A 26,377-nucleotide genomic window follows, 5' to 3' on the forward strand; every position below is an offset into this window, starting at 1 on the left:
CAAAACCTAGAAGGATTAAAACACACATGTAACTATTCCCTTATGCTTTGCACAACTGTTAAATTCACAGGTCTTGCTGAAGTGAAAAGACAAATACAGGAAACACAAAGTGATGAGGAGTGCACACACTTCATTACAAACCAGTACTTGGTATTTCTCTTAGTTACAGAGAAGTTTTAGGACGCTGGTGACTAATACAACTCCTTAATCCTTGCTCAGCTTTAGAAACCTTCCTCATAAGGCCAAGGTCAGGACAAGGCTACTTCCTTAATAAAAGAGGGAATATGGCATCTCTAATGATTGCTTCTGGCTGTTTTCCTCCTTGCCTATAAGAAGGCCACAGTGAACATTTGCTTTCTTAAAGTGATGCAGAGCTCTCTATTTACCGTCAGACAGACCCTCACTGCCCACCAAGAACCTGAAGGTGGACTTGCAAGATGGAAGTTTCAGGTTGAAGACCACAAGTTTAGTGCTTTCTTCACAGGGAAGTTCAGTTAAGGTGGTAGAATCCTGTTAGCATGCAATGGCTTAGTATCTTAGATAACCTATTATTTATTTTAATGTTACCCACCTGAGGGAGGCTCCCCTAATGAATCTATTTTTGTAGTATCATGAAGGTTGAAGTTTAGAGCTAAGTTTAGAGCAGAGTCATATAAAAAATATCAAACCAGGAAACAGCTTAATTGAAGCAGAGAGTAATCACAGCAAATTACAGTGAAATTTCTATGGGATTACATTTTGCATTCCCCAAACAAGCAGAGGAATTCAGCTCACAGTCTTTCCATTTTGCTGAGAATTCACTTTAAGGATATGCTATGTGAGTAATATAATATGATGCCATAAAAGCTGTCTAAGATGTTTAATGGTTAATGCACCATTAAACCATGGTGGGAAGCCCATGCTGGAGGGATGGGAAGCCCATGCTGGAGCTGGCTCCAGGCTGGACTGGTGGTCCTGTGGAGAGAGGTGCCCACCCTGGAGCAGGTTTGCTGGCAGGACCTGTGACGCTGCAGGGGATCTATGCTGCAGCAGTTTGTGAGGAACTGCTGCCATGGGAAGGACTCACATTGGACAAGTTCATGGAGGACTGGCTCCTGTGGGAGGGACCCCACCCTGGAGCATGGGAGGAGTGTGAGGAGTCCTCCCCTGAGGAGGAAGGAGCAGCAGGGACAAGGTGTGATGAACTGACCACAACCCCATTCCAATCCATTTGTGCCACAGGGAGGGGAGAAAGGTAGAGAAAAATCACAAGTAAGGGAAGAAGGCAGGGGAAAGGTTTTTTAAGATTTGGTTTTATTTTCTCATTACCCTACTCTGGTTTGTTTGGTAATAAATTCAATTAATTTTTCCCCAAGTTGAGTCTGTTTAGCCCACGATGGTAATTGGTGAATTATCTTTCCCTGCCCTAATCTCAACTAATATGCCTTTTGTTTAATTTTCTCTCCCCTGTCCAGCTGAAGAGGGGGAGTGATAGAGTGGCTTTGGTGGGCACCTGGCATCCAGGCAGGATCAAACAACCACACTGGTATTCACAGTGCACTTCCACAAATCACTGCAGAATTTAATTTCTTCCCACTAACAAACAGGTTTCGCACAAGGAGCATCTGTGGTCAGCACCTCCCCCAGCTGCCTTGAGCACCTGCTCTGAAACAGTATAGAAACAGCTGGCATATATACAGTATATGCAGGTTATCATTCTTTCATGCACGCTTTACTGCCCACAGCTCAGTAACAAAATAAAAGGAATTTCACATCACTTTTTGCCATATGTAGGGATTTTCTCTACTTTTCAGCCTGACTCCAACATGAGAGAAGGGTGGGAGCTTTTGACCTCAGTTACTACTGCACAGTTCTGGATGGTTTTTAGTGAAAAAAAACAAGTTGCCTTTTGAGTAACAATGTCACTGCAAATCTCTTATGTCTAATTCTTGGTAACAGCCACCATAAATATACTGGAACATGCACAGAGCCACAGCCTGACCCTAACAAAGGCAAAACAAGTTTCACCACTAAATTTAGACAGACCTCAAAATGGTCCATAATGAGTAACACAAAATAAGATTTCAGCCCATAGGGGGAAAAAGTAAAAAGAAAAAAAAAAAAAGAGAAAGAGAGAAGCATGTGAATGGGATATTGTGTAGTAACTGTAAGAAGAGGAAATTCATAAACCAGAAGCCATGTTTCCACTTAAGATGATCTGTGAATATTATGCTTATGAGATCTATGTGATCTGCTACAGAGCAGTTACCCTTTCAGAGGAAAGGATTTTGCAACAGAAGAAGCCTCTTATGTTCAGCTTTTTATAAGTTTAGAGATATACAAAAAGGAAAACAAGATTAAAGATCCTGTGGCTGCATAGTTTAATACTGCTAAAATTTACTTACTAATGCTTCGATGTTTTAATCCCAAATTATTCCCCTAAACTTTTACATTTTCTACAGCAGCCAAAGAGTTGTGCTGTTGTCACCACTCTGTGAGCTTAGAGGGAGGGACAGAAAAATATACAAAATCTGCTGAAAGTCTTTGCAATCTCTGCATCACTGCAAGTGGTGTAGAGCGAACCACATTTTGCTAAAAACTAATGGTGTGCCTTCTTAAAGGACACTAGATAGAAATATGGCACCTGTGCCTGTGGCTTCCATATTTTCATCTACAAAATCCCAAAAAGAGATAAAACATACAGTATTTTTTTTCAGGGCAGTTACAGTCAGTTTTCCACATCTTTGCTGGATGCACAAGGTGAAAGGGCAGTGTGTACACAGTGGCCATTTTTCCACACACCCCAGCTGGAGGGGCAGAGATGCTCTGAACAGCTGCCCAGGCAGTAGATGGATGGGAATTATTTCTAGGCACAATTCTAACACTGCTAATGTAGCAAATCCACACTTACCAGTTGGTACAGTGCCTAAAATGAATTCTGAGACTACTGATTTAAAATCAGATCATCTACTACTGATACCACCCCTGTGCATTCATGGATCATCTTTCCATGGGTCAACAGACCCCAAACTACTCTCAAACTGAACGCCAGGTTTTCTCTATGCATAAAACCTTTTAAGACTCAATCTTTGGAAGATGGGCAAGAGTTGCAATTGCAAGCTCAGCCTTACAGGATACTCAGCTCAAATGCAGGGTTACAATTAAAGAACAAGCTACCAGCCTTTATGGGAATTCCAGATCATGCCCAGCTCCAGATCGAGGTCAGGCACAGCAGAGTGGTGGCCCATGGACTAAGTACCTCCCTAGCTGGGAGTAGGAAGGTGACAACTCATATACCTGATGGGAATTGTAACAGCAGGTGAACCCAAGGGCTGGTGTCAGTTTTTATGACTCGTGTCCCATCCCTGAACTTGACACGAGACTTTTTGATCTCCCAGGAAAGTCTTTGTTAATTGGCATGCAGAAGAAAAGACTTACGGGGACGTTATAGTTTTCTGCTTGGTTTTTTAAAGCACAAAAATTGGCACATTAAGAAAAGAAAGGTCTTCAAGGAAAGTTAAATCAATCCCCAGAATCTCATTTAGTCTCTCTACTTCCAGACAAGGCTGAATTCAGGAACAGAGAATAAGAGATAGAGAACTTAGAAATGAAAATAAGAATGTTTTTGTTACCTTTTCTGCAAGCCAGCCTAGATGCCTAATCTCTCGACTTCCAGCAATCCCTGTTTTACCCAGCTGGTCTCTGACCTCTGCAATCACCCTGGGGATGAGCTCATTGACACTGGAGTGGATGGCATTGAACCAGGCCTGGGCTGTAGCTGAATCCTTACTCCTGAGCACCACGGTGTGCTTGGCATCAGGTGAATGAACTTCAATAATTCTAGAAAAATGGGGGAAAAACATTATGTTCATTCATATACTAATAGGCAGCTAAATTTATTACCTCGTTTAGTGAATGCAATGAGTTAAAAATTAGGATACTAATATTGAGACCTAGCACTAAAAACTTACCTTTACAACACCAGAATAGAGTAGGATCATCTTAACTGGGGACAGGTCTCTACTGGAATTATGATAACATCCCTGGGAAGGGGATTTGCCAGTGCTGATGCAATCCCACATACAGCGTGTCAACAGGAGTTTCAATTATAAAGGCAAGACGAAAATTCACTGACATGGACACCACCCAGAACTGCAAACTGCATGGAAGATGACTGTAGAGAAGCCAGGGATAAGCTGCTCCCTTCCTTAGCTGGGTATCATGGCTCAACCAGAGTTCTTCAGTGTGTTTATTTTACACATGCAGAGATAAATGAAAACCATCCTCATCCCAAACAGAGGAATTTTCCTAGGATTCTGTGGTTTCAGTGCATTAACCAGAGGCCTAGCACAACTGGCCTTCTCTAGGAGTTACCAGCATCCTCAATGCTCCATTTAGATCCTGCAAAGAGTGGCAACAAGAAAGTGCTAACAGCAACCATGTGATTGCTGCTGGCAGGCACCTTTTACAGATTTTCAAACTCCTGTGGAAAGAGATGAGTTTTGTTTCAAAGAAAACATTCCTACTAGACTATCCTGTGGGTTTCCACCGTGGTTTGAAAAGTACAACCGAACACAGTTTTCAGGAAAACAAATCCTGTTCATTGTGGTTATGGGACCTGTGCCAACACCTTTGCTAAAAACAGCAACAACAAAAGTGCTTTGACAGGCAGCTGCAGCTATTTCAGCTCTGATCTCAGTGAAGTTATTAGTTATTAGCGGGGCTTTGTGTGCTCTTTATAGCTTTGTGGGCCATTTTACTTGAACATCTGTTAAATAACCCACAAAGTAATAGCCTGTTTTATCTTTATGTGGCAATTATAAAACAAAGCCCTGGTCATTGCCCATCACTCAACCCTGTATCACATTTGTGCTTTTTTATTATAAAAGTACAGTGACAGCCCCAAATGTTACCCTCACAAATTCGACCTGGGATCTGAGCCTAAGCATGTACTTCTGTCCTGTGTATGGCTGCCCAGTCTCTGGGACACACAATGACTCCTTTCTGCAGCAGAAAATTAATTAGTTCAGTGGAATTTATTCAAAACAGTACTATAATGCAAATATTTGTTGTGCAATTACAAAATCCTGCAATTTGGAGCTTAACTAACAATTAATAGGTTTTAATTATTTGGTTAAACCAGAGCAGAGTCCAGAACTGAGGGTGACTCGATCTGCACAGGTCTCTGGGGCTCAGAGAGGAAGGATCCCTGGTTTCATGTTTGTCCATTTTGGGAAAGGGCGATTTCCACGTAGACACTGTTCTAAATATAGAAAAGGTCATGATTTTCCAAACTCAGCAGCTGAACTGTTCAGGGTCTTAAATCACTGGATAGCTTAAAAAGTAGCTTGATTTTTCAGGAAGCACTAAGCCAACATAATAATGCATATTTCCTCAGTAAAGCTGCCGCAGCTCAGCACTGTCTGAAAATTAATGTTCTTATTTAGCCACTCCAGGATGCACCAAACATTCAGTTTCAGGTACCAAAGCAAAATTCCTTGATACATGATGGCAGTCTTGTGAACTAGAAAACTATATTTATAGACAGGCATGTTCCAAATCACACTCTCATTTTTTCTGAACTGCTAGAAACAGCCATCTCCTTCATGGTTATGATTTAGCTATTTGAGTCCACTGATCATTACGATCATGCACAGCCACCATACCCTGGTCTGTCTTCATCAGAAACTCTCCCACTGCTGAGTCCCACTGCAAATCTGGAGTTTGAGCATCTTCTAGGCAGGCACCACCAAAACCAAACTAGACAGGCTTGGATTTTCAAAATACATTGTGGCAATCAGTGAAATGTTGCTTATTACTTACAGAACAGTTTTTGCCAGGAGATCTTACAGCATTTCAAAAATGAGGCCAGTGACAGCATCCTCATTTCACTACCAAAAAAGTGGAAAAGTGAAGAACCCAGACAAGGCAGGGAACAGGCCAGAAGCAGCAATCCAGATCTTCAGTCCTCTGTGTCCCATTTTAATACTTCTTTTAAAAACAGAATTTATTTGGACAACACAGCAGTATTGTGCTGCATTTGAAAAACGTTAACACACCATAGAGAATGTGTGAAACAGTGCTCTTTACAAAGCCTGTGGTTTCTACATGGGAACTCCCACCTACAAGGTCACTGCACATCATGCAGTACACAAAGTGCTGAACACAGGCTCTAAATACTCAGAATAAAGTGCTGCTTTTTCAGTTGCAAAGGAGCAGCAGCAAACTAGTGTGATTTCTTTATAAGTTAGCGTCATAGCAGGTTTCAACTTAAAAATAAATTATTGAGAGCTGAAAGAGTTTCCAAATGGCAACTTGCTTACCTCCAATTTGTAAATTCTTCCTTCAAGCGGATTAACATACAAACAGGTATTTTAGTACTTATGCCTTCATCAAAGTGTATTTTCCTTGATGGTGACTATTTAAGTATTTGAACAAGAGTTCTATCCTCTAAAATAATGAACATATAGACAGTTCTTAAAAATTCTGTTTAAGGGGTTCTAAACCATGCATGTTCTTTCTAATATCTAGACACAGAAATGTGATATCAAAGTCTAAATTCTAGTATACATATGCATACACACGTACTGAGCCATGCTTGCAAAATACTCATCCTTCAGTGACTTCTAATGGAGCTAGTTTGGGAATGCTTGCCAGTCATCAAAGTTTGATGGTGATGCACTAACAATTGCAGAAAGTCTTCCTCGTTCCCTGAGCTGAGTAACAAGATGACTGGACAATACTACTACACTTCTCAAAAGTTAGTTCAAAACAGGAATCCATGTTACTTTGACAGCACTGAAAATGATTCTTTTTATCTGTGGCACTTGTCCACTCACAGAAATACATTTGCAAGCATCATTCCTTAGCTAGCTGCTATGTAGGCCGACTTTCATTTATACACCTTAAAGTCTAAATCCTCAACTGTCTGCACTCTGCTACTACTGGCTATTGCTGAAAGATCTGGACTAGAAAACCTTAGGAAACCGAGCTTGCAGATTTCCATCAAAAATCCAGGACTCCTGTCTCCACAGTTGTCATAGGTTAGCAAGCATAGTCCCAGAAGGGATGTCCTTGCCAAGGGGTGCTTACAGTTTTCTCTGGGACCTGATAGAACCTATCAGGTGGCCAGTTTGAATATGGACAATTCTTTAAGCCACTTAAAGTTGTGACCGCCTCTGTGATGCACACTTAAGAATAGACAAACCCCCCCCAAGCTCTCTCTCGTTTCCGGTGCTGGGACAGGTGGCTGCGGGCCCCGTGTGGGGGCCAGCGGGCCCGGCCAGGCCACGGCCATCCTGAAGCCATGGACCTGTTCCAGCCGTGGAACCCCCCCCACTGCCTTGCCGTGGGCAGCCGGAGCGGCTCGGCTCTCCCCCCTCTCCACTGTGATAAGAAAAATTCAACATTCCAGCTGCAAAGCTGCAAGGCCGAGGTGAGATTAACCCTTTTACTGCTGTGAAGAGCTGAAAACCTGAGGGAAGAGAGAGAGGAGATGCTTAAAGCTGAAATTCTGTTGTGAAGCTATGATATGTCAGAGTATCCTGTTGTAATTTCATGAAGATATGGGGGGCGGAGTGTTCAACTCGTGAGCAGAAGCACCTGCGTTGAGATAGGCAGATGCTGACGCAGCTGTAATTTAATGAGACGTTTGGACAGGGAGAGATGGACCAGATGAGGACTTTTGCTCCAAATGGGAAAGGAGAAAACCTCAGTCCCTAGAGATGGACCAGATGAGGACTTTTGCTCCAAATGGGAAAGGAGAAAACCTCAGTCCCTAGAGATGCTCCCAGAGATAGTCCTAACGATGAAGATGATGAAGGCCCTTTGCTCCCAGGGAAGGAGAAGGGCCTCTGTTTTTGTTTCTGAACAGCTCAACCTTAAAATTGTACCCCAAAAAATCTTCAAGAGTGGACCCTCGAAAGCACTTGCGGGAAAAGCTGCAAGTCGGGGGAAAGGACTCACACGCAGGCAGAGAGACTCCTCTTCCTAAATGGACTGAACAATATTTGGAAGTGGGCAGCTGTCTCGTTGTGATAATGTTTTCATAGCATGAGCAAGAAGAGACTTCTCTTTCTAAATGGACTGAACAAGGTTATTATGGAAGTGGTAAACAGACTGAAGGGTTGTCTTTTTACATTGTCAGTGGGAGAAGGGAGGAAGGTGGGGGAAGGAGGAGAGTTCTGAAGGTGGTATAATTTTTTTTTCCTCTTTTAGGTCTGTTAATAAACTTCTTTATATTCTTTCAAGTTTGGTGCCTGCTTTGCATTTCTCCTAATTCTTATCTCACAGAAGATAAACAGTAATGAGTATTTTGGACCAAACCACTACAACAGTCAACTGGGATGGAGATACTAAAAGAAACTAAATCATCTCAGAAAGCCATGGGCTCTGACTGCAATCAGATGCTGAAAGTGCTGCATCCCTATAAACTCTTTCCTTTTCTGCCTTTCAGCCCACGCTGCTTTGATTCACCAGTCCAATTGGATGATGCTTTCTGTATAGCAGCTGACTGATGGCATTTCCATACTTTCTGAAAAGCAAAAAAATACCAGTGACCTTAATAAACTCTAAGACTAAGACACTTAAATGTTTCCAGCAGTCCAGCCATTATAGTTTTGATTTGTTCCTTGGCTAAACTGACCACCTCTTAGTGACTTCTGTTTATCTGCAGTTCAGTGATGAAGTTCCTTTAATTCCCCACTGAATTGAAATATTTAGGGCAATGCCACAGCTGTGTTTATTCTCACACTCCACCACAGTTATGTAAATACTGCATATGGAGCTGTTTCTGATAAAGCCCATACCAACCCAAAGGAATTATATGTTAGCTCTAGATGACTGCCAAGATGCGCGGCATCCCTCCAGCTTGGCAATGCGTATGAATGATATCACATTTTCTCAGAGATCATTTGGCAAACCTTACCAAAAAAGAGTAATTTTCTCTCTCCTTCTCAAAGACCCTCAGTGAGCTGAGGAGTGTTTCCAGCATCCCCTTCTCCACCCGCAGAACACAGGGGTGACACAAAACCCAGCGCTTCCAAATGCTGTAACCTGGCACATAAGAGGAAAACGCCCTCCCTTGCTTCATCAGACTTTTTACTTTACAGAGGATCACAAGAAGTTGAAAGCAAATGTTTGGTAGACCCTACTCATTCCACATTTGATAAAGCTTCTTTCTGCAGGAGTGTTCATTATCTAAGAAGTACGTTTTATCAAAACTCTTCAAAGTACTTCTACCACCAGCATTGGCTCAGGACCAAATCAGGCACTGAGTTACAGTTCATGACTCTTCCTGGCTCAGATTATGTATTCAGTGACTGATAAAAGTGTGGAGTAAATCCCTTGAAGTTAATGATAAGCTGGAGCCAGAGTTATTCAAGTCCATCACACTACTTCGATTTTCCCTGGCACAGTGAGGAACAAAACAGTCTGTCACTGACTTTGCAAACTTAAAGATCAATCAAAGGCCAAACTGTTCACTCTATCTCCTCCATCACTCTCGACACAAGAAATCAAGGTAAGTAATTTTTTTTTTCTGAGAATACAAACATAGGAGCCTTTCCAGGAAAAGGGAGGATTTAGAAGAACATAATCTGATTTATATTTAAATAGTTTTAAGTTTTGTTATAAAATAAATTTTAAAAAACTGTTAAGGTTCTTTTGAATTCTACATGTAGCATCAGGAGATGAATCAGGAACAGAATACATGACAATTAAGCAATGGAAACTTTGGGCTTAGTCTGCAAGGAAAGTATTCCAGAGAGAGACTGTTAGGCTTGCAAGGAATTCCCCAGCATACTCTCTGAAGAAGCATCTTCATTTGATGAACCTAAATGGAGGTGAAAGCAATTTTACCAAGCAAGCGCTACTTGGTAATCAAGTGGAATTTTTCTCTGTGAAAGACTCTCGGTCCCCTTGCTGTCAGGAGGGTACTTGCTGCATTAACAGTTACTTGGTGACTTTCAGCATACAGGGCTAAAAACAATGTAGATACTTTCTTGGGAGCTGGACTAGACTGATGTCCAACCAGAGGGTTTATATATCACTAATGAGCTGTCACAGTTGATTTCATTTCTATTTGCCACCAGCTGGGCTTTAATAAAAGGGATATCAGTGGAGCTGTGCCACATGCAAGTAAAGAAAGGATTTGGTTCTGCAATGGACTTGCTCACACCACTGCCCGCAGATGCTGACCAATCTGCAGAGACATCACACACTGCCTTCTCCACCCAGAGAAACCACAAAAGTAATTGAATAGTTTTTAAATGTATATGAATATTAAGGAGAAGGACTCTTACCCCACCCACAGTGCCCAAAAGACCTCTCATCTTTTACTTTCTTGAATTTTTCTTTTATATTCTGGTTGTAATTGTACTGAATATTGGTAATCCAGGAATACAGAGTCCAGGCTTCTTCACAGCGGATTCAGCATAAGCGCTGTTTCAAGGAGCAGTTGGGGTCAGTTATTTGGGAAAAAAACCACCAACAGCATTATTTCATAGAGATGTCAGGAATTTGATTTAACCTTAGAAGATGCTGAAACTTTAGGGAACAGAAGATGTGATTGGTATATTCAATACACTGACCACAGCTCCCTGAAGCAGCTGTTTTCCCTGAAGCAAAGCCACAGCCAAATTCAAAGCATCTTCTGCAGCAAAGCAAACCTTCTGCAGCTGGAGCTGCATCTGGGCTTGGCAAAGAGCGTATGACTGTAGCTGGTAATAGTAGTAAATGATCCCTTCAAATTGAGAAGAGAGTGGAGGGTCTCATGCTGCTGCATAAATAAGAGATCATGGGTTTGGAGATGAATTAGATGCCTTCTGAGAAGGAATGCCACTGCTGCTGTTAGGAAGTGCTGTAGTAGGACCCAGGAAAAAGAAGAGGATGTGATCCACAAGCATGGGTGAAAACTGATATGGAAACAGGAAAAATTAGTAGGGCTGCTGACAGATCAACTCTGTCTTGTGGATGAACTGTCATAGAAGAAAGTCTTGCTGGAATAGAGAAAAGGCAGGTACACCTTATCTAGCAGGGTATGTCTCAATGTCTCATTATTTTATATGCCTGCTTTTTGGCTCCCACGATCAAGAACCCCAGGGATCACTGCTTACCCAAGTGAAGCAAACCAGAAGCCAGACAACCATGACTACAAAGCCACGAATCCCCTCTGCATCAATTACTGGCCTCTGAGTGCTCTGGGGAGAGCCACCACCTGGGAGCCAGTCTCCCAGAGATACTGCCAGCTTCTTTGGGACAGTGTCCATGGGTCACCTCCTGACACCTTCACTACTGGCAGCAGACCCATCTTCCCACTGAATAGACACAGAGACTGATGGAAAAGCTGTATGTAAGTGATGAGAAGAAGTAGCAACTTCAGCAAAACTCTTACAACAGAAAAACAGGAATTTCCATCAGCAGAAACACAGGTGAAAGCAAGCTAGAAGTGACCAGAGAGCATTAAAATGGCAAAGTATCCACACACAGTCTAAGCACTAGGGATCAGCCTCAGCATCTACCAGTACTGAGCTGGGGCACCTCTGATGGCAGCCCACCACCCAGGGCTCACACCATGGATGTAATTTGCTGCCATACCAGTGACTACACAAGGTGCAAAAGGGAGCAGCTTTAAATACACCAGCTGAAAATCTTGCTCCTTAATTAATGGCAGATCAGGCCAGATCAGAGCTGTGATACTGAAATCCAATTTTCAGACCTGCTGGTAAGAGAAGGAAAGCCCAGCACTGAGAACAGGACAACAGCCAGGCAGGAAAAAGGGCCTTGAGGTTGTCACTCTCTCCAAGCCATAACACAAAGACTGTGGGACCTGGGAGCATAGCAGGAAACTGAAACCCTTGCACATCAACTTTCTTTCTTTGGGAGATCTCAGGGGTCTTTAAAGTTCTTTTCCATTATTTAGCACGAGCTTGGATGTCAGCACTTACATACCTTTACATACAGACGCACATAAGAACATGATTAACTATTTGTTCTCCTCTGCCCTGCAGCAGTCACACTGATCTTCCTTTCCCTTTATTCTGTGACACATTTCTTGCAGCATTTCTCTTTCTCCATCTCTCCAGAGCTTTATTTTTTTTCCTTTTTTACAAATGTGCTTGTTAAGTAAAGTCTGCTGCAGTCTTCACTCTCTGGGTTGGCTGCTCTGCCTTGCTGGTTGGCTTCTTCCTCCATTAGTTATTCTTAATTTGTGCTCCTCTCTTCCCTCTGTGCATTTCTCAGGGCAGTTCCTTTTGTTTCGTTCTCCTTCACCTCATTCATTTCAAGTTCCTTTGCTCTTATTTCCATTTCTCAGCTCAACCCTCTACAGTTGAAGCTGATTGGAAAAATCAAAATTCTTTGACTTTTTCAAAACTCTCCTAACTGAAGCAATGGCTGAAAAAACCCAAGATGAAACACAAAAACCCATCAGCATTTTTTTTTCATTATTTAAATATTTTCACAGGAAAGAAAGACTTTGGTTAATAGTTTGTTATTCAAAAATCCAGCTGAAAGCATTCTTCCAGCCTTAGTTACTGCCACCTCCTCATCACCCACATCCTTCCTCACCACCCAGCTCACAGTGACACATTTTATTCCTGTCAGGTCACGTTCAGTCCAGCTCCCACATAGACACACACATGTATACATAAAGTTTTTTTTATAGTCACAGATATGCATGCATGCACAGACACTGCTTTTGACTTACATGTGCAGGAGGTTTACCCATTCCTGTTTGATTTATGCTGGAGATGGGAAGTACACCAGGAGCTCACCTGTCTGGCCCAGAAGGATGGGGAAGGGAGAAAGCCCCATGTAATTATGTCAGGGGAAAAGATTCAACTTTTTTTTTTCAAGAAAATGAGACATGCCTAATCCCAAATTCACCAGGACCTGCAGAGATTGAAGGTCAGCCACAACATTCTGTAACTATCCAGTTCTATGCTGGCATCTCAAACATCCTGCAGGAAAACTCAGGGGTTTCCACTGTGTCCCCAAATCCTGGCACATCTCCCAGTTTTCAAACTGTTGCACAGAGACTACAGCAGGCTGTAAGACATTAGAAAGCTATCTTAACGTGATTTAACAGAACAAGAACTATATCATGAAGAAAAAAAAGAAGTAATGAAGTTCACCCTAGTTTGGTGATTTGTCTCAAAAAAGACAAAAATGCTCATATTTATGGAAGGAATAATCCTACAGAAGTGTCTGATCTCAGTGGCCTTTCAAGAAAGCTGAGAAGAAACTGAGGCTAAGATAAAAATTGGTATGACCTGGACTAAAACTGTTTGGCTGGTGGGGAGTTTCACACATGATGGAAAACAACTATTCTGCATGAATGAAAAAATTTTAAAATCACCATTTCTGCCTAGAGGCGTCAGAGCTCCAGCTCCTACAGGTTTGGAAAACTGTCCCTTATCAAGATTGATGACTGCAGCTTGCAAAATGCATCAGCTATTGCAGAGCTGCCCAAAAAGCAGATGATGTAGATGACGGAGAACTGGCAGACAACCAATTATAGAACCATTAATTATTAATTCCATCAGTTGATGAATTATTAATTGTAGCAGTTAATGACTTGCCCCCAAAATACTGTTATGAGAGAAAAAATGCAACATTACAGGTCCCTCATCTGACAACCCTAGCCCTGAATGCATTGACCTTGGCTACTGAGAAGGGTCCCACAGCCATGCAATGATTGAGGAGGGAGAGGAGGCCTTTCCCATGACCCATCCCACAACTCCACTCCTGTTCCCCACACCCCAACTTCTTCCCTCTCCTACCCTCAGAGTATTGAAGGGGATGTGGCCAATGCCTTTTTAGCTAAATTACCTAACTTCTCTCAGCTTGAAAGAGGCAACAGTAGATAAACCTCAAGTGCTGCCTACTTGTTCATCCCTTCCAATAAGGAGCAGACTCTGTGAGCAGATTAGCAGCTACAGTACTATAAACAAACAGGAACATGACAGGAGACATCCAACTTCACACAAAAGGTGGATTTGGACCCATTACAGTAAAATAGCTGGAAGCTAAGGTTAAAAACACATGTTCATCATGACTTTAAATTTACAGCCATTGTAAGGCAAGGCTGTAAAAGGTTTCTAACAGGTCATGTACACTGTGATAGCATAGCACAACAGGGTGACTTAAGGATGAGGGGAGAGTCAACCAGACTTTCACCCTGATTATTGTAATTTTTGTTCTTTTCTGGATTTGAATTACACTCTTTCAAGTCACTTTACTTTAATGTTGGATTGTTGATATAGTAATCTAAGGAGATAATAAACACAGCCCACCAAGAAAAAAAAACAAATGCTAACAAAAATTCTTGAAATAAATCAGACGGACTCGAGCAGGCTCAATGACTTCTTCAAAGGACTTATTGACATTCATACAGTAAAACATGTCAGTACCAATAATGATAATTAACTGCTATGTGCCTTTCATCCAAGGATCTCAAGCTGTAGCTCACAACAACACTATGAATTAAGCATGGTCTCTGCATTTCACAGAGGTTCTACAGCCAGAGAGCAGCTCAATAACAACACAAGGAACAAGGCACGCATTCCTTGAGGATGTGTGGAGGGGGACTTTTAACACTGGTAATGCGCCCATTCTGTATATTTACCTATGCTCTATTCCCCATGCAAACATACGTTCTTTTTCTTTCCTTTGTCCACCTACAACATACAGTGAAGAAAAAAGTCCTGCTAAATCTGTACCATGCACTAGGAAAGGAAAATTTCCACCTCACCAGGAAGCCCCACAGAGCTGTGGATGTCCACCCAGCATGACACAGCTCCAGCATGTCAGCAGTGCCAGCACAGTGGTGGAAATGGGCCATCACCTCCTTACTCCTTGGTCCAGGGCTCAGCCCTTGCCCAGCACCTAACTCTGTCTGTGCTTGCTACTGCCAGTGTCATTGACTATGCCCAGTGCTATCAAACTACCTCCTAAGAGGCAGAAAACAAGGTAAGTGTGGCATGTGCTCTCCAAGAGCAGCTGTAACTCATCCTGGTTCTCTGGTCACTCTCTGTGGCAGAGCCCTGCCCCCTGTGAGCCCTAAACGTACATGATTCAGGGAAACCATTCCCCCAACAGCAGAGAAAAACCCCAGGCTGCAAAGGTGCACGCCTAAGCCACACTGCTCTTGGAGGAGACTTGGCATCTGCTCTGCACACCAGCATCAGGGCCTGCTCATACCTGGCAGCACCAAGGTGTGGTCCTGTTCACTAAGCAGGAGACAGGCAGAGTGGGGGCATGATCCAGACCATGTTTTCATCAACAAGATATCCAGGAACCTTCTCTACTGCCTAATACTTGGCTCCTTGCCCCCTCAGTTGCCCTTAAGTTACATAAGCAGGACCCTGAAGAGGTGCAGGAGCTCCTTGGTCTTTCATTCCCTCACCTACTTCAAGATGTTTGTCTTTTTATTGCATTTTTACAACCTTCTGCTTACCTCTTATGTTGTGAGCATTCATGACTCAAGACTTTTGATGCAAGGACTTTTTTCTACTATGTCACACTCAAGTGTGACTCCTCTCTCCATGGGTACACAGGACCCTGCCAGGAACCTGCCCAAGCATGGGTTTTCCAAAGGCTCACAGACTCTCTTGGGCATTCCCCTGCTTCAGCAGGAGGTTCCTCCATGGGCTGCAGGTAGATCCATGGGCTGCAGGGGCACAACTGCCTCACCATGGTCTGCACCACGGGCTTTAGGGGAATCTCTGCTTTGGTGCCTGGAGCACCTCCTGCCCCTCCTTCCTCACTGACCCAGATGTCTGCAGGGCCATTACTCTCACATATTCTCACTCCAATCTTCTCTGGCCACGATTACATCTGCACAATAACTTTCTTATTTTGCTTTTAAAATACATTATCACAGAGGTGTTACTATGATTCCTGGCTGGCTCGGCTTTGACCAGTGGGGTCCATCCTGGAGTTGGCTGACATTGGCTCTGTAGGACATGGAGGAGGTTTCTGACAGCTTATCATAGAAGCCACCTCTGCAGCTCCCCTGCTACCAGAACCTGGTCATGCAAACCAAACACACACCTACAGAACGTACCTGGTCAATTTTACCTTGTGATTGTAACTCTCAGTCCAATCCTGAAATGCACAATGAATCTATCTTGGCCCATTTTTCCTTCCTTCCAGACCAAAGCAAACCTTCACGATCAGAGGGCCAAATCCTGCCAATGACTCACCCAATCATTCAGGGACCCTGACGAAGTTCCCTGTAAGGATTACACTGCTCTGGACCCTGGAACTGGAAGACCATGATGTGTGAATACCAAGCAGTGACAGATCAGGCCCACAGCTCCTGGCTTTGGCTGAAACATGTGCAAGCAAGATTTTAGGGTGACTTCAAAAGCAGATGAGAAAACCTTTTCAGTCCACACAGCATGGTCTCATTTCTCCAGGGAATGTCATGCCTCCCGTGTTGTGTAGAGAAGTACCTTTGTATTATGTCCCAAGACTTTAAAAGCACCAAAAGAAAAAATTTCACCTGAGAGACCTTTTTTTTAATCCTCTTCCTTAATATCATCACCAGAAATTGATGAAAAGCTTTCTACACTGCGGCAAGATTTATTGCTTATTGGCATTACTAGCTGTGACCATTTCCACATCCCTTCATTTGGAGGGGATGCTCCTCTGTGAGGCCTGACATTAACCTTTGCTGCTGCCACCAAGAAAGTCACTTATCAATGAAAACACAGGAAAACAACTGATTTGAGTAGCAATTATTTTAACCAGTTTCTTCTAGCCTAAAATATAATGAGCCCTGCACCTAGAGAAGAATGACATAGATGCTCTGCATCTTTTCTCCTACTGCCATATTTTTATTATTAAAAAAAATTCCTACACACTAATTTTGGTATTGGTTTGTATTAAGGAACTTCTCCTTGGTATCTTACATCTTTTTTTAATCAGGTAACAGAAAAGACAATTCCTGATCTCCTCCAGAGTGAACCCACAGGCAGATTAGGTGAAGGAGACATCTGAGAACTGCTGGCTCTAAAAGCACTATACTTCACTCCTGCTCCAAAATAACAAGCTCACCAAACCATCTGAGAGTAGACAGAGACTTGAGAATCTCTGAACTGGGGTCAGTCTTCCATGAGAAGAAAAAATCCTATGCAGGGCTCCCAGCTCTAATGGGAAAAACAATACTCCTCCATGCCCATTAAACCCATATTTCACTGCAGCTTTCTAGGAACTGGAGATAATTCAGTGCCAACAAACAAGTATTTCCTTTTGGGTCCCTTAACAAAGGTATCTTCTCCTGCTGAACATCAAATCAGTTCATCCTGGTCCCACAAGGCTGGTATGACATTATCCCTAGCCTGCACTGAAGAAATCACTGCACTGGAAAACTCAGGCTTTCCATGCCCATGCTTGTTCTTAAATGAAAATTAGTTCAGTTGTAGTCCAAAGGAGCCCATTAATGGCCAACATATGCTTTGGCATCCTGCCAGCAAAGCTCTCCTAAAGCCATCCAGCAAAGTGACACCATCAGTTACAAAATCTGTGTGTGTCAGGTCACTGGGTTGTGAAACAGAAGTGTTACAAGCATGTAAGGGCATGGCTTAGGCTCTGCTGTGAGTGAAGATAATATTATTTTTGTGGAATCAGATTACTATCTTGGAATGCATTCCAGTGGGAAAATGCATTGTAATAGCATTTATACTGGGAAATATGAGTTCCAGTATTCAGAACTGTTAAAAAAAACGCTGAAACCAGTAAAGATGCGAATCCATGGGGTGCTACTACAATGCTGCAGCTAGCACGAGGTACTGCAAGCTTGGATGGAAAAATCCAGCTTAGACTGCACTGTGCTGGACTACAGCAAAAATCAGAACTCACTCTTTCCACAGGAAATGACAGCAACACAAAATGAAAACCATGATAACAAGCAATATGACTCTCCCACACATTACTTCCTAGTAACCCCAAAGAACACACACACTTGTAGCATACTTCAAAAAAGTCAGCTCCATTGCAGAGGTATCATGAACAATGAGTGTGTGTCCCTCTGAGTCAGTCCTAGCTCTCAAACCAACTGAGGGCCAGAAGAGCAACAGAAGGTGAAAACTACAATAAAGTAAAAAAAGGAAGGGCAAAAATTATGAGAAAATGAAGTCAATGAGTGCAAAGTATAATTACATTGTACTGATTCAAAAAATGTGACCTGTACGAGCACTTTTAAAATATACTCCATGGCAAAGACAAACTCTCAGACAAGTGGAACAGCTGTCAAACCTTAAACTATACAGACATATGTGGGGAAAAAAGTGGCCAGTATCAATAAACATCTTGATCTAAACTGAGAAAAACTGCTAGGATTGTTTCTGGTTTAAAATTGCAGTTCTGCAGCAGTCAGTTACCACTGACTATGGTGGTAACCACCTGGTGAGATGAAGAGCCGAGGCAAAGTAAAGCCATACTAAACAATAAAGCATAGAGGGGAAAAACTAAAAGGGCACATAAATATAAAAAGGAAAGATGGAAAACTACACAGATACTAATAAAGTCTCTGAATTGCAGTCCAAGAGATTACAGAGAAACCCATCCTTCCCAAGCCACTTTCTGCTCTCCCCTCTTCTCCTTATCCTTGTCTGCAAACGAAAATGTAACTTTCGTTTATGCCTATATGTAAATGCTGGGAATCAAAGGCATTACACCCAGCTTCTGAGCACCACAGAAAAACAAAAAGGCCATTATTTGGATGGAGAATCAGTCTGTATCACTGATTTGACTGTTCCCTTTTTTGTTAGCAGCTGTTAGAGCAGGGATCAGGGAGTGTGTTGGTGCAGTGCAGCTGTTCCACATATGTTATAAATAAGGGCTGGTAAAACCTCATCCTATTTTTAACATTATGAAAAAACCAAGTCACAAAAACTCTCCATTAATGCCTTGTAAGTGGAACTTTTCTCCTCTTCTTGACTTTAATGTCCAGAACTGAATACTCAAAACAGACCATTCTTAAAACAATATTCACCAAAAAAAGGAAAGAAAATGCAATTTAGTGGAATCAGACTTAGCCAGCCTGGAGGATGTAACCAATTACTGTCTTTTCCTTCAGAAGCAGACAGTTAATCAGGATGAAAACAACCCCCTGAGACTCTATTTGCAACAAAAGTACTGGATTACTGCATTGAAGTTTCTCTAGCAGAACCCAAAAGCTGCGCCTAGCCTCACATGGTTCAGACACCACCACTCACCCCTCCCAAAGTGGTGCTCACCTCCCTTGCTGGGTTGCTGTGTGTGGCCAGAGCCCCGCTCCTGCTCACCAACCTCAATGCTGAAAAGGTCCACAACCATTCAACAAGAAAGTGAAATCCCAGCCCCAGGCAAATCCCCACTCACCTGTTTTCGGGGTCTGACACCGCCATGTTGCGTGTCACGTAGCACATCTTGAGGGGAATTGTCTTCCTGTCTCTGTGGATGGAGAGCGAAAGCTGCGACATTGGGTCAGCAGAGGCACAGCCCAGGCGCGGAGATTCGGGGGGAGGCGTCTCCCACCCAATCTCTGACACGGGGGAGCCTTTCTTCACATAGGGGGTTGCTTCTCTCATGTATTTCACTATGGAAAAGAGAAAAAAAAGATGGAAAACAATAAATAAATGAATATTCAGGAGTTGCATCCCCATGTGAGGTCTCTGGACTGGTGTTAACCCTCAATGCTGTCCATTATATCTTCTCACCCAGCATCCCAGCATGGGAAGCTGTGCAAATACAGAAGATGAAGAAGACCCTGCTGCCAGGGTCAGTATGGTACTATGAGTTAAACGAGGGAAAAGACCAGAACAGGAAAAGTAAGAACATACAGCCAGTGTAAGGCCAGGAGGGCCATCCCACCTTCATATGACAGTGGGTAAGCAGTCATGCAACAATTGCTTCATACAGAAGCCATGAGCTGTCTGACGTACAGGGATGTTTTAAAGAAAGACATTCAACCAAGTGACAGTGAACCTATTATTCCCCTATCTAAAATGTTCCAGCAATACTTCCAGTGCTTCCAACTCACATCTTGCTTCTGATTCACACTTGCCTGTGTCCCACCACTAATCTCAACAGCTGTTTCTGCTTGCTGGGAAGCAGTTTTACCTAATCTACTTGCACATATATATATGGAGTAAACAAAAACCAATTCACTTCTTAGCCTCCTCTTGGGGAAATAAAATTAAGTTTGAGCCTTTTGTGAGAGTGTGAAGGTGTCAGATTAGATCTCAGCCTCTTCCAGGCTTTTTTCCAGAATGGATAAGAAAAGTAAATGTAAAGATTCTGAAATTATCTTAATGTATTAAAACCCAATACCTTTTTTACATGTATACTTCATATTCACCTCCTTATGCAGGCAAATACTGCAACATTTTTCTCTTGCTTTTTAGTTGTTTTGGTAGTTTAAGCTCACTTTTGCTTTTGCTATTGATGTGCTTGTCAAACCTGCCACTCACAGTCTCCTTCCCCTTTACAAACCTGACAGAGCTCAGACAAGACAAGACGTCCCATTTAAGCACCCTGGTTAAAACAATATTCCCCGTGCACAGATCTGTGGCTGCATAACTGGCTGCTGCCACTTGATTGTAGCCACAACTCAAACAGCAGTGACATGAACTAAAAGGGCAGGGGCACCGTGAACTTATTTGGGGAAGTTATTAAAATGCTGTGAGAGAACATTCAAGGAAATGGTGCAGATCATCATGTCAACTCAGCTGAAGAGGCTGGGAATAACTGAAAACCAAAAAGGTGGGTAAATTACAAAAGGGCATTGTGGTGAAGGACGTCAAGTTAGGGAGAGCCAACTGAAGTTTTTGAGTTCAAAATGAAAGCAAGAGAAGTATTCAGAAGAGTGGAGAAGAACAACAGCGTTCCTGTCAAAACCACAGATCAGGTGATTAACTTCAGCAGCACTATTTTCAAGGCACTTCATAAAAATTTTACCAAGAGAGAAACCAGTGCAAAACCAGAATCCAGGCTCTGTGAGCACTTACTGCTACTTTTTTCTAAAACACCTTAGGGCCCATCTTGCCATTGTTCGCTTTCTCCTTTTCAAAAAATCTGTTAACTTCAATCACAAGGACTTCTGTGTTTAGGTATGTTATAGGATATTCCTCTGTGAGAAGGACCATCTGTGATTTATCAGAAAGGCTGTCCTACCCAACACTCATGTTTTTATTTCCTTGTCCGATCCTATTCTGAGTATTTTTTTAAATTAATTTGTTCCCTTCTCAGGAACGAATTGGCAATTCCACCAGGCTTCCAGAAACTATCCAGACAAAAAGAGTTGAGATTGAATTTTTTTTTAAACATTTTTAGACATCTACCTGAAGTCCATTATCTAAAAACCTGCATCACCTAACTCCCAAAACCAGTGCTCATCCTTGGGTAATCCAAAAATCACAGGATTTTCAAAGGTGCTGAAAATAAGCAGTTGTTGCAAGCCTCAAAGACAGTGGTTTCAGCAGTCGGCATCTCACTTTGGATGTACTCATAGCCTTAGGGAAGCCAAGAAACAGAACACATCCAGCTGTGGTGACTCTATTCCTGCTAACTGAACAAACACGACTCTGTCGTTAATTTAGATGGGTGGAACAGTTAAAGCTGTGAAAATCACATTCAACCACAAGTTTTGTTCCCTTTAAAATTAGAGATTAATGATTAATCTGTTGAAAGAAAGTAATCCAGTCAGTTTTTGAACCCTGGTACAGTGACATGCCAGAAAATGCAATTCCAAATAAAAGTCCAGGTCTCAATAGTGTAGCTATTTCATCTGTGCTATTTTTGTCCTTTTTCAGTTGCAGCTATAGGCACTCAACCTTGACATATTTTAATTAAGAAAAGGAGAGAGGGGCCGGGAGAGGAAGGAAACTGAAGTAAAAAATTTGGCTGAAAACCTAAGCAGGAACACAAAATGTGAATTTAATTCCCCAGAGATGGGACAGAAGAAAAGAGCCAGCCCTTCCATGTGCCAAAAGCCAAGTTTCCATGCGACGTACTGGTGAATTCATGGCAGGCAGCTGCAATGCTTCACAAAATCCCATGAAAAAGGAAGCAGGAGTAGGGGGAGAACAGAAACACAACCCTCTTTCCAGGAACTGAGTCTCAAACACAGCAAAAGCCAAGAAAACTACCTTGAGGATGTACATCCTATGAAAATTCCTTCCAACTTCTGAACTCACAGACATCTAACTTCTACTACATCTCAACAGAAGATGGTTGCTCAGCCCCAGAGATATGAATAAAGAGCTATTAATGCTGATAAACTGCTAACACAATCTTCATATGAAATTCTACAGTAGAATGAAAAAAATGAAGCGAATACATGCTCACCATTAAAAAAAAAAAAAAGAAGTATTTTTTCTTGCTTCTACTAATAACACCCCACTTCCTGCTAAATACAAGTACAGCTCTCTGGATTCATGGCTGAATTCTGCTGAGTTTTACAGCCCAGACTTTATGGCTGTTGCATATTCAGGTGCGTTTCATATTTTAAAAGCCCCTGAATGGATACATATAAAAGCACAAATGTAATATGGGAGTGGAACAGGTGGCAGAACTTGATCCATTTATGTATTTTTTTGTTATTATTTAAATTTCAGAGCCACTGCTTTCCATTTACTTCATCAACATCTGTAATTATATGTCCATAACCACAGCCCAGTTTATGAATTTAGCTGAAATCAGGCACACACTGTTCAGATGACTCATAAGTTTTATCAGCAATTATTTCCTATTTACCTCTAAATTCTGGATGCAAATACTGCAGAACATGCTGTTTTATAACAATGCACCAGCAACCCTACTACATACACAGCAATTTAGGGTGACCCCACATGTCTGCATTTTGCAGCCTGTTCACTAACCAGTTCTTAATCCACAGAGTAAAAAACAAGTTGCTACCAGTATCTATTATAGGCATAGTTCTATTCCACACTGCACTATCTGAGATTCATGGATACAGCAAAGTTAAACTGAAGTTATACAATTCACTTCCATCATCAAGTTTTAAAATCAGAAAAAAGATGATACAGTCTATTGGACATTAAAGCAATAATGTGGATAATACTCTGTTTTCAGAGCATTACACTCAAGAGCTAGATTTCCTTTTGGATACAGTAGCACAAATTCAGGTACTGACCATAAAAGAAAGTGACTATCAAGAACACTGGGTTTATATACTGCCAATGAAACTACCTAATGAATTAAAACCTCAAAACATTTAATAAATGTAAATAAAGCATGCCATTGTATAACAACTCTGAATTATGAATAATTATTTTATAGGCATGTATACATGCATATATATACCTTCAGAGTATATACATATGTCTAACATAGATGAAAATATTAAATATATATTTATAGAAAAATGCCACAATCTTTAAGACCATCAAAATGTATTCTGCAAACAGAGAAAACAATATGCAGGGACTCAGAAAAAAACTCTCATAGTTTCATTATTATAACTCAATTTACCGACAAACTGTAAGTTTAGTCAGGAGTTGTCTAAACTCATTTTTTTGATGCTATAGTTCAACTTCAGATATCCTTATATCAGTACTAATTAATGATCCATACCTTTTTGCTGCACCACTAATAAGAAACTGTGGTCAAGCAATTAAAATTCCAATCTCCAGAGTGCCCCTTCCCACAAAGGGAAGAGGCAATCAAATGAATTAATCCACTGATATGCATTGAAATATTCTGGATTTATTTTTTGATCTGCAAGACAGGCAATGTAGCTTCCAGAAAAGCACTTCATTTATACGGGCTTCTGCCAAGTCCCAAGACTCCACAATTAATCCCTTGTTACTGTTCACAGATCTTTTTTGAGGGGAAGAAGCAGGCTTTTAATGAGAGAAGTACTACAGACCAACTTGGTTGTATTCTTGGCCAGACTCCTTTCTGAGAAATCGGGACTCTTCTGACACATTCAAACTGTTTCCTAGGAGGGAAGACAAAGACCACTGAGGGGAAGCCTCAGTGAGAGGAAAGCTCTTTTGTTACTATAGGAACGAGGACAGGATGTGTAGGTTTACAATACGAAAGTAAAAGGAACAACACAGCCAAATCTACTTGAAGACAGTTGATCAAGGAATTCCCCTTTGCAGCAGAAAAGCACAGAGTGTCCTCTAGCATGATACCAGAATTTGCCTGCTAGGCTTTATGCGAGAGATCAAATTTCCTCTGAACTCAAGCCAACCAGATGCCTTATACTGAAGACCTGTATAAAAATGAGATGAGCTGCTGGTGCCATCACCAAAACTAAGATCCAAAGAAAAGAGTTTATGAATCAGATCATCTATATGAAGATGTGTCACATGATCCTTTCAGCAGCTTTAATGTGGGCATAAAAAAAAGCAATCCTGCTTGTCAGTGTTTCCACTACATTTCCTACAGAAACATCAGTTACTACATTCGGATAAGTAATATCCATTAACATCATCTACTTCCCCCCATGCTGAAAGGGATTTGAAATAGTAAACCTCTTGATCTGCCAAGAGCATCAGATCTCCACCTCTGGGAGATGATAGAAATTAATTAAAATAAACACCTTGTGAGAATAAAAATCCCCTTTATACTTCGGCCATTTCTTACACTGTAGTGGGACTGTGCTCAGTTTCCCATTTTCTGCTGTTTTTAAAGTAATTCCACTGAATTCAATGTCTTGTCTATTCATCTCTTAAAGAGACAGGCTTGGATCTAAATCGTAAGGGGCCGGTTTTAGATCCTTTTTAAAATACATTGAACTTATTATACTTTTATATGGAAGACAAGAATGAATGTTTTGAAATAATAACTTCAGAAATATCCAGGCGAAAAGCACGCCTTTAAGATAAAGTTTACCTGAAAGAAGCGTCTTAGCAACTGGTCCCAAAAGGTGGCTGGTAAGCAATCAGGCTTCAAGTTTGAGTTTTCAATAGGGTACAAACAGGCTGGGTTAAAAAGATCAACAACTGCATTTTAAAACTATAAAGAATACTTCACAGTGTCCTTTTAAATTTGCAGCTGCTTTTATAGAAAAGGTGAAGCTATGTTAAGCAGGGCTATAAGCACCATCACACACTTGCACTCAACAAATGAAGGCAGTACCTTCCAACAAGCAATTTTGTGTTCTTAAGAGAATTTCTTTGTCAACAAGGTAAGAAGATTTGCAGTCCTGGCCCCATCAAACAGGAGAAAATGGGACTAAATAGGCTATACTCAGGAAGCCATGCAAGGGTGCAGTTTGTGAAACCTGAATAGGTCACAGTCATCAGCCACACTGTGTTATCTATATCAGGTTTCAAAAAACATAACTCACCACCAAAAATGTCTTAGAAGTTAAGAAATTGCAGGAGAAAACCCAGCACACGTCTTGGCTAGAGCAATGGGCAGCTCCTGTGGACACTTTCTCCTTCCCACTGCACCAGGGGCCTCCACTCTGATTTTAGCACTTGTGAAGCTTACACATATAATGGAGATTACATTCCCAGGCCATCCCATGCTTCTGTATAACACCAAAATTTCTTCAGTAACTTATCCTCAGTTTCTTTTCCTGAGACTCTGCCTATGATGTGTGCTGATTCAGCCACTGATTCCCTAGGTCTGATGTTCCCCTTTAGCAAACACTTCTTCAACAGTTTCTGAGTTTCCTCAGCATAAATGTTTTCTGGGGAGGGAAGGCTTTATGTGCCATCTTATGCAGCATATCAATTTTGTCAACTGCAAAGCCTCTAAATATTAATCCATTTTCATTCCTCCACAAACCCATGGTTTTGTACTGCACATAGAGCACCATGAGCAAAGCACACAACTCACACCCCACCAGCCTGAAAGCTTCACCTCCAGTCAGCACTTCCCAGCCACTTCTCTCTGAGGTCACTTGGGGCAGGTCACTACTAACCATCCCCTTTCAGCTCCTTTGTGAGCTGTATTTCCATGGTCTAATAATGAAGTCATGCTGGAAGTTAACTGCACGCATGCTCAAGGAAGCAGGACGAATTTCAACGCTGGGGTGAGATTTTTTTGTATTTCTGTTCAAAACAGATTAACAGAAACTAAACAGATACAAACTTGTGTTACACAGGATCTCAGTGGAACCAGAGGCTGGATCAAAGGTCAAATATGTGACATCAGCACTTAAGCTGATGAAGTGATTAAAAACAGTCACAGGCTGTCAGTAACCTGGTACACACAAATTGCAAATTGGTAAAGTAATAATAATAGTAATAAACTAAAGGCAGACTCTTTCCAGTTGGTGTTTCTCAATACTTTCCATTATAATGTCCCTTACTCATGCCTAGTACACTGAAAGTGCTATAGTTTCCTTCAAGTAATTTAGTTTATTTTAAATTTCAAAGTCTCTGTTTCAATCAATTGGATGTATTCAGTTCAGAGTTTTGATATGTCA

General features: G+C 41.7%; 1 protein-coding gene across 1 annotated transcript in view; it reads right to left on the reverse strand.

Moving 5' to 3' along the window:
• The window catches only part of SNTB1 (syntrophin beta 1), a 110,252-nt gene that overhangs the window by 36,119 nt on the left and 47,756 nt on the right, over positions 1 to 26,377 (reverse strand). Inside the window, exons 2-3 of the mRNA XM_039549923.1 lie at positions 19,348 to 19,564; positions 3,612 to 3,819 (exon numbers count right to left, since the gene is read on the reverse strand). Coding sequence (XP_039405857.1) covers positions 3,612 to 3,819; positions 19,348 to 19,564 — 425 coding nt within the window. The remainder of the gene's footprint in view (positions 1 to 3,611; positions 3,820 to 19,347; positions 19,565 to 26,377) is intronic.

This window comes from Corvus cornix, chromosome 2 (genome assembly GCF_000738735.6).
Source record: "Corvus cornix cornix isolate S_Up_H32 chromosome 2, ASM73873v5, whole genome shotgun sequence".
NCBI lineage: Eukaryota > Metazoa > Chordata > Aves > Passeriformes > Corvidae > Corvus > Corvus cornix.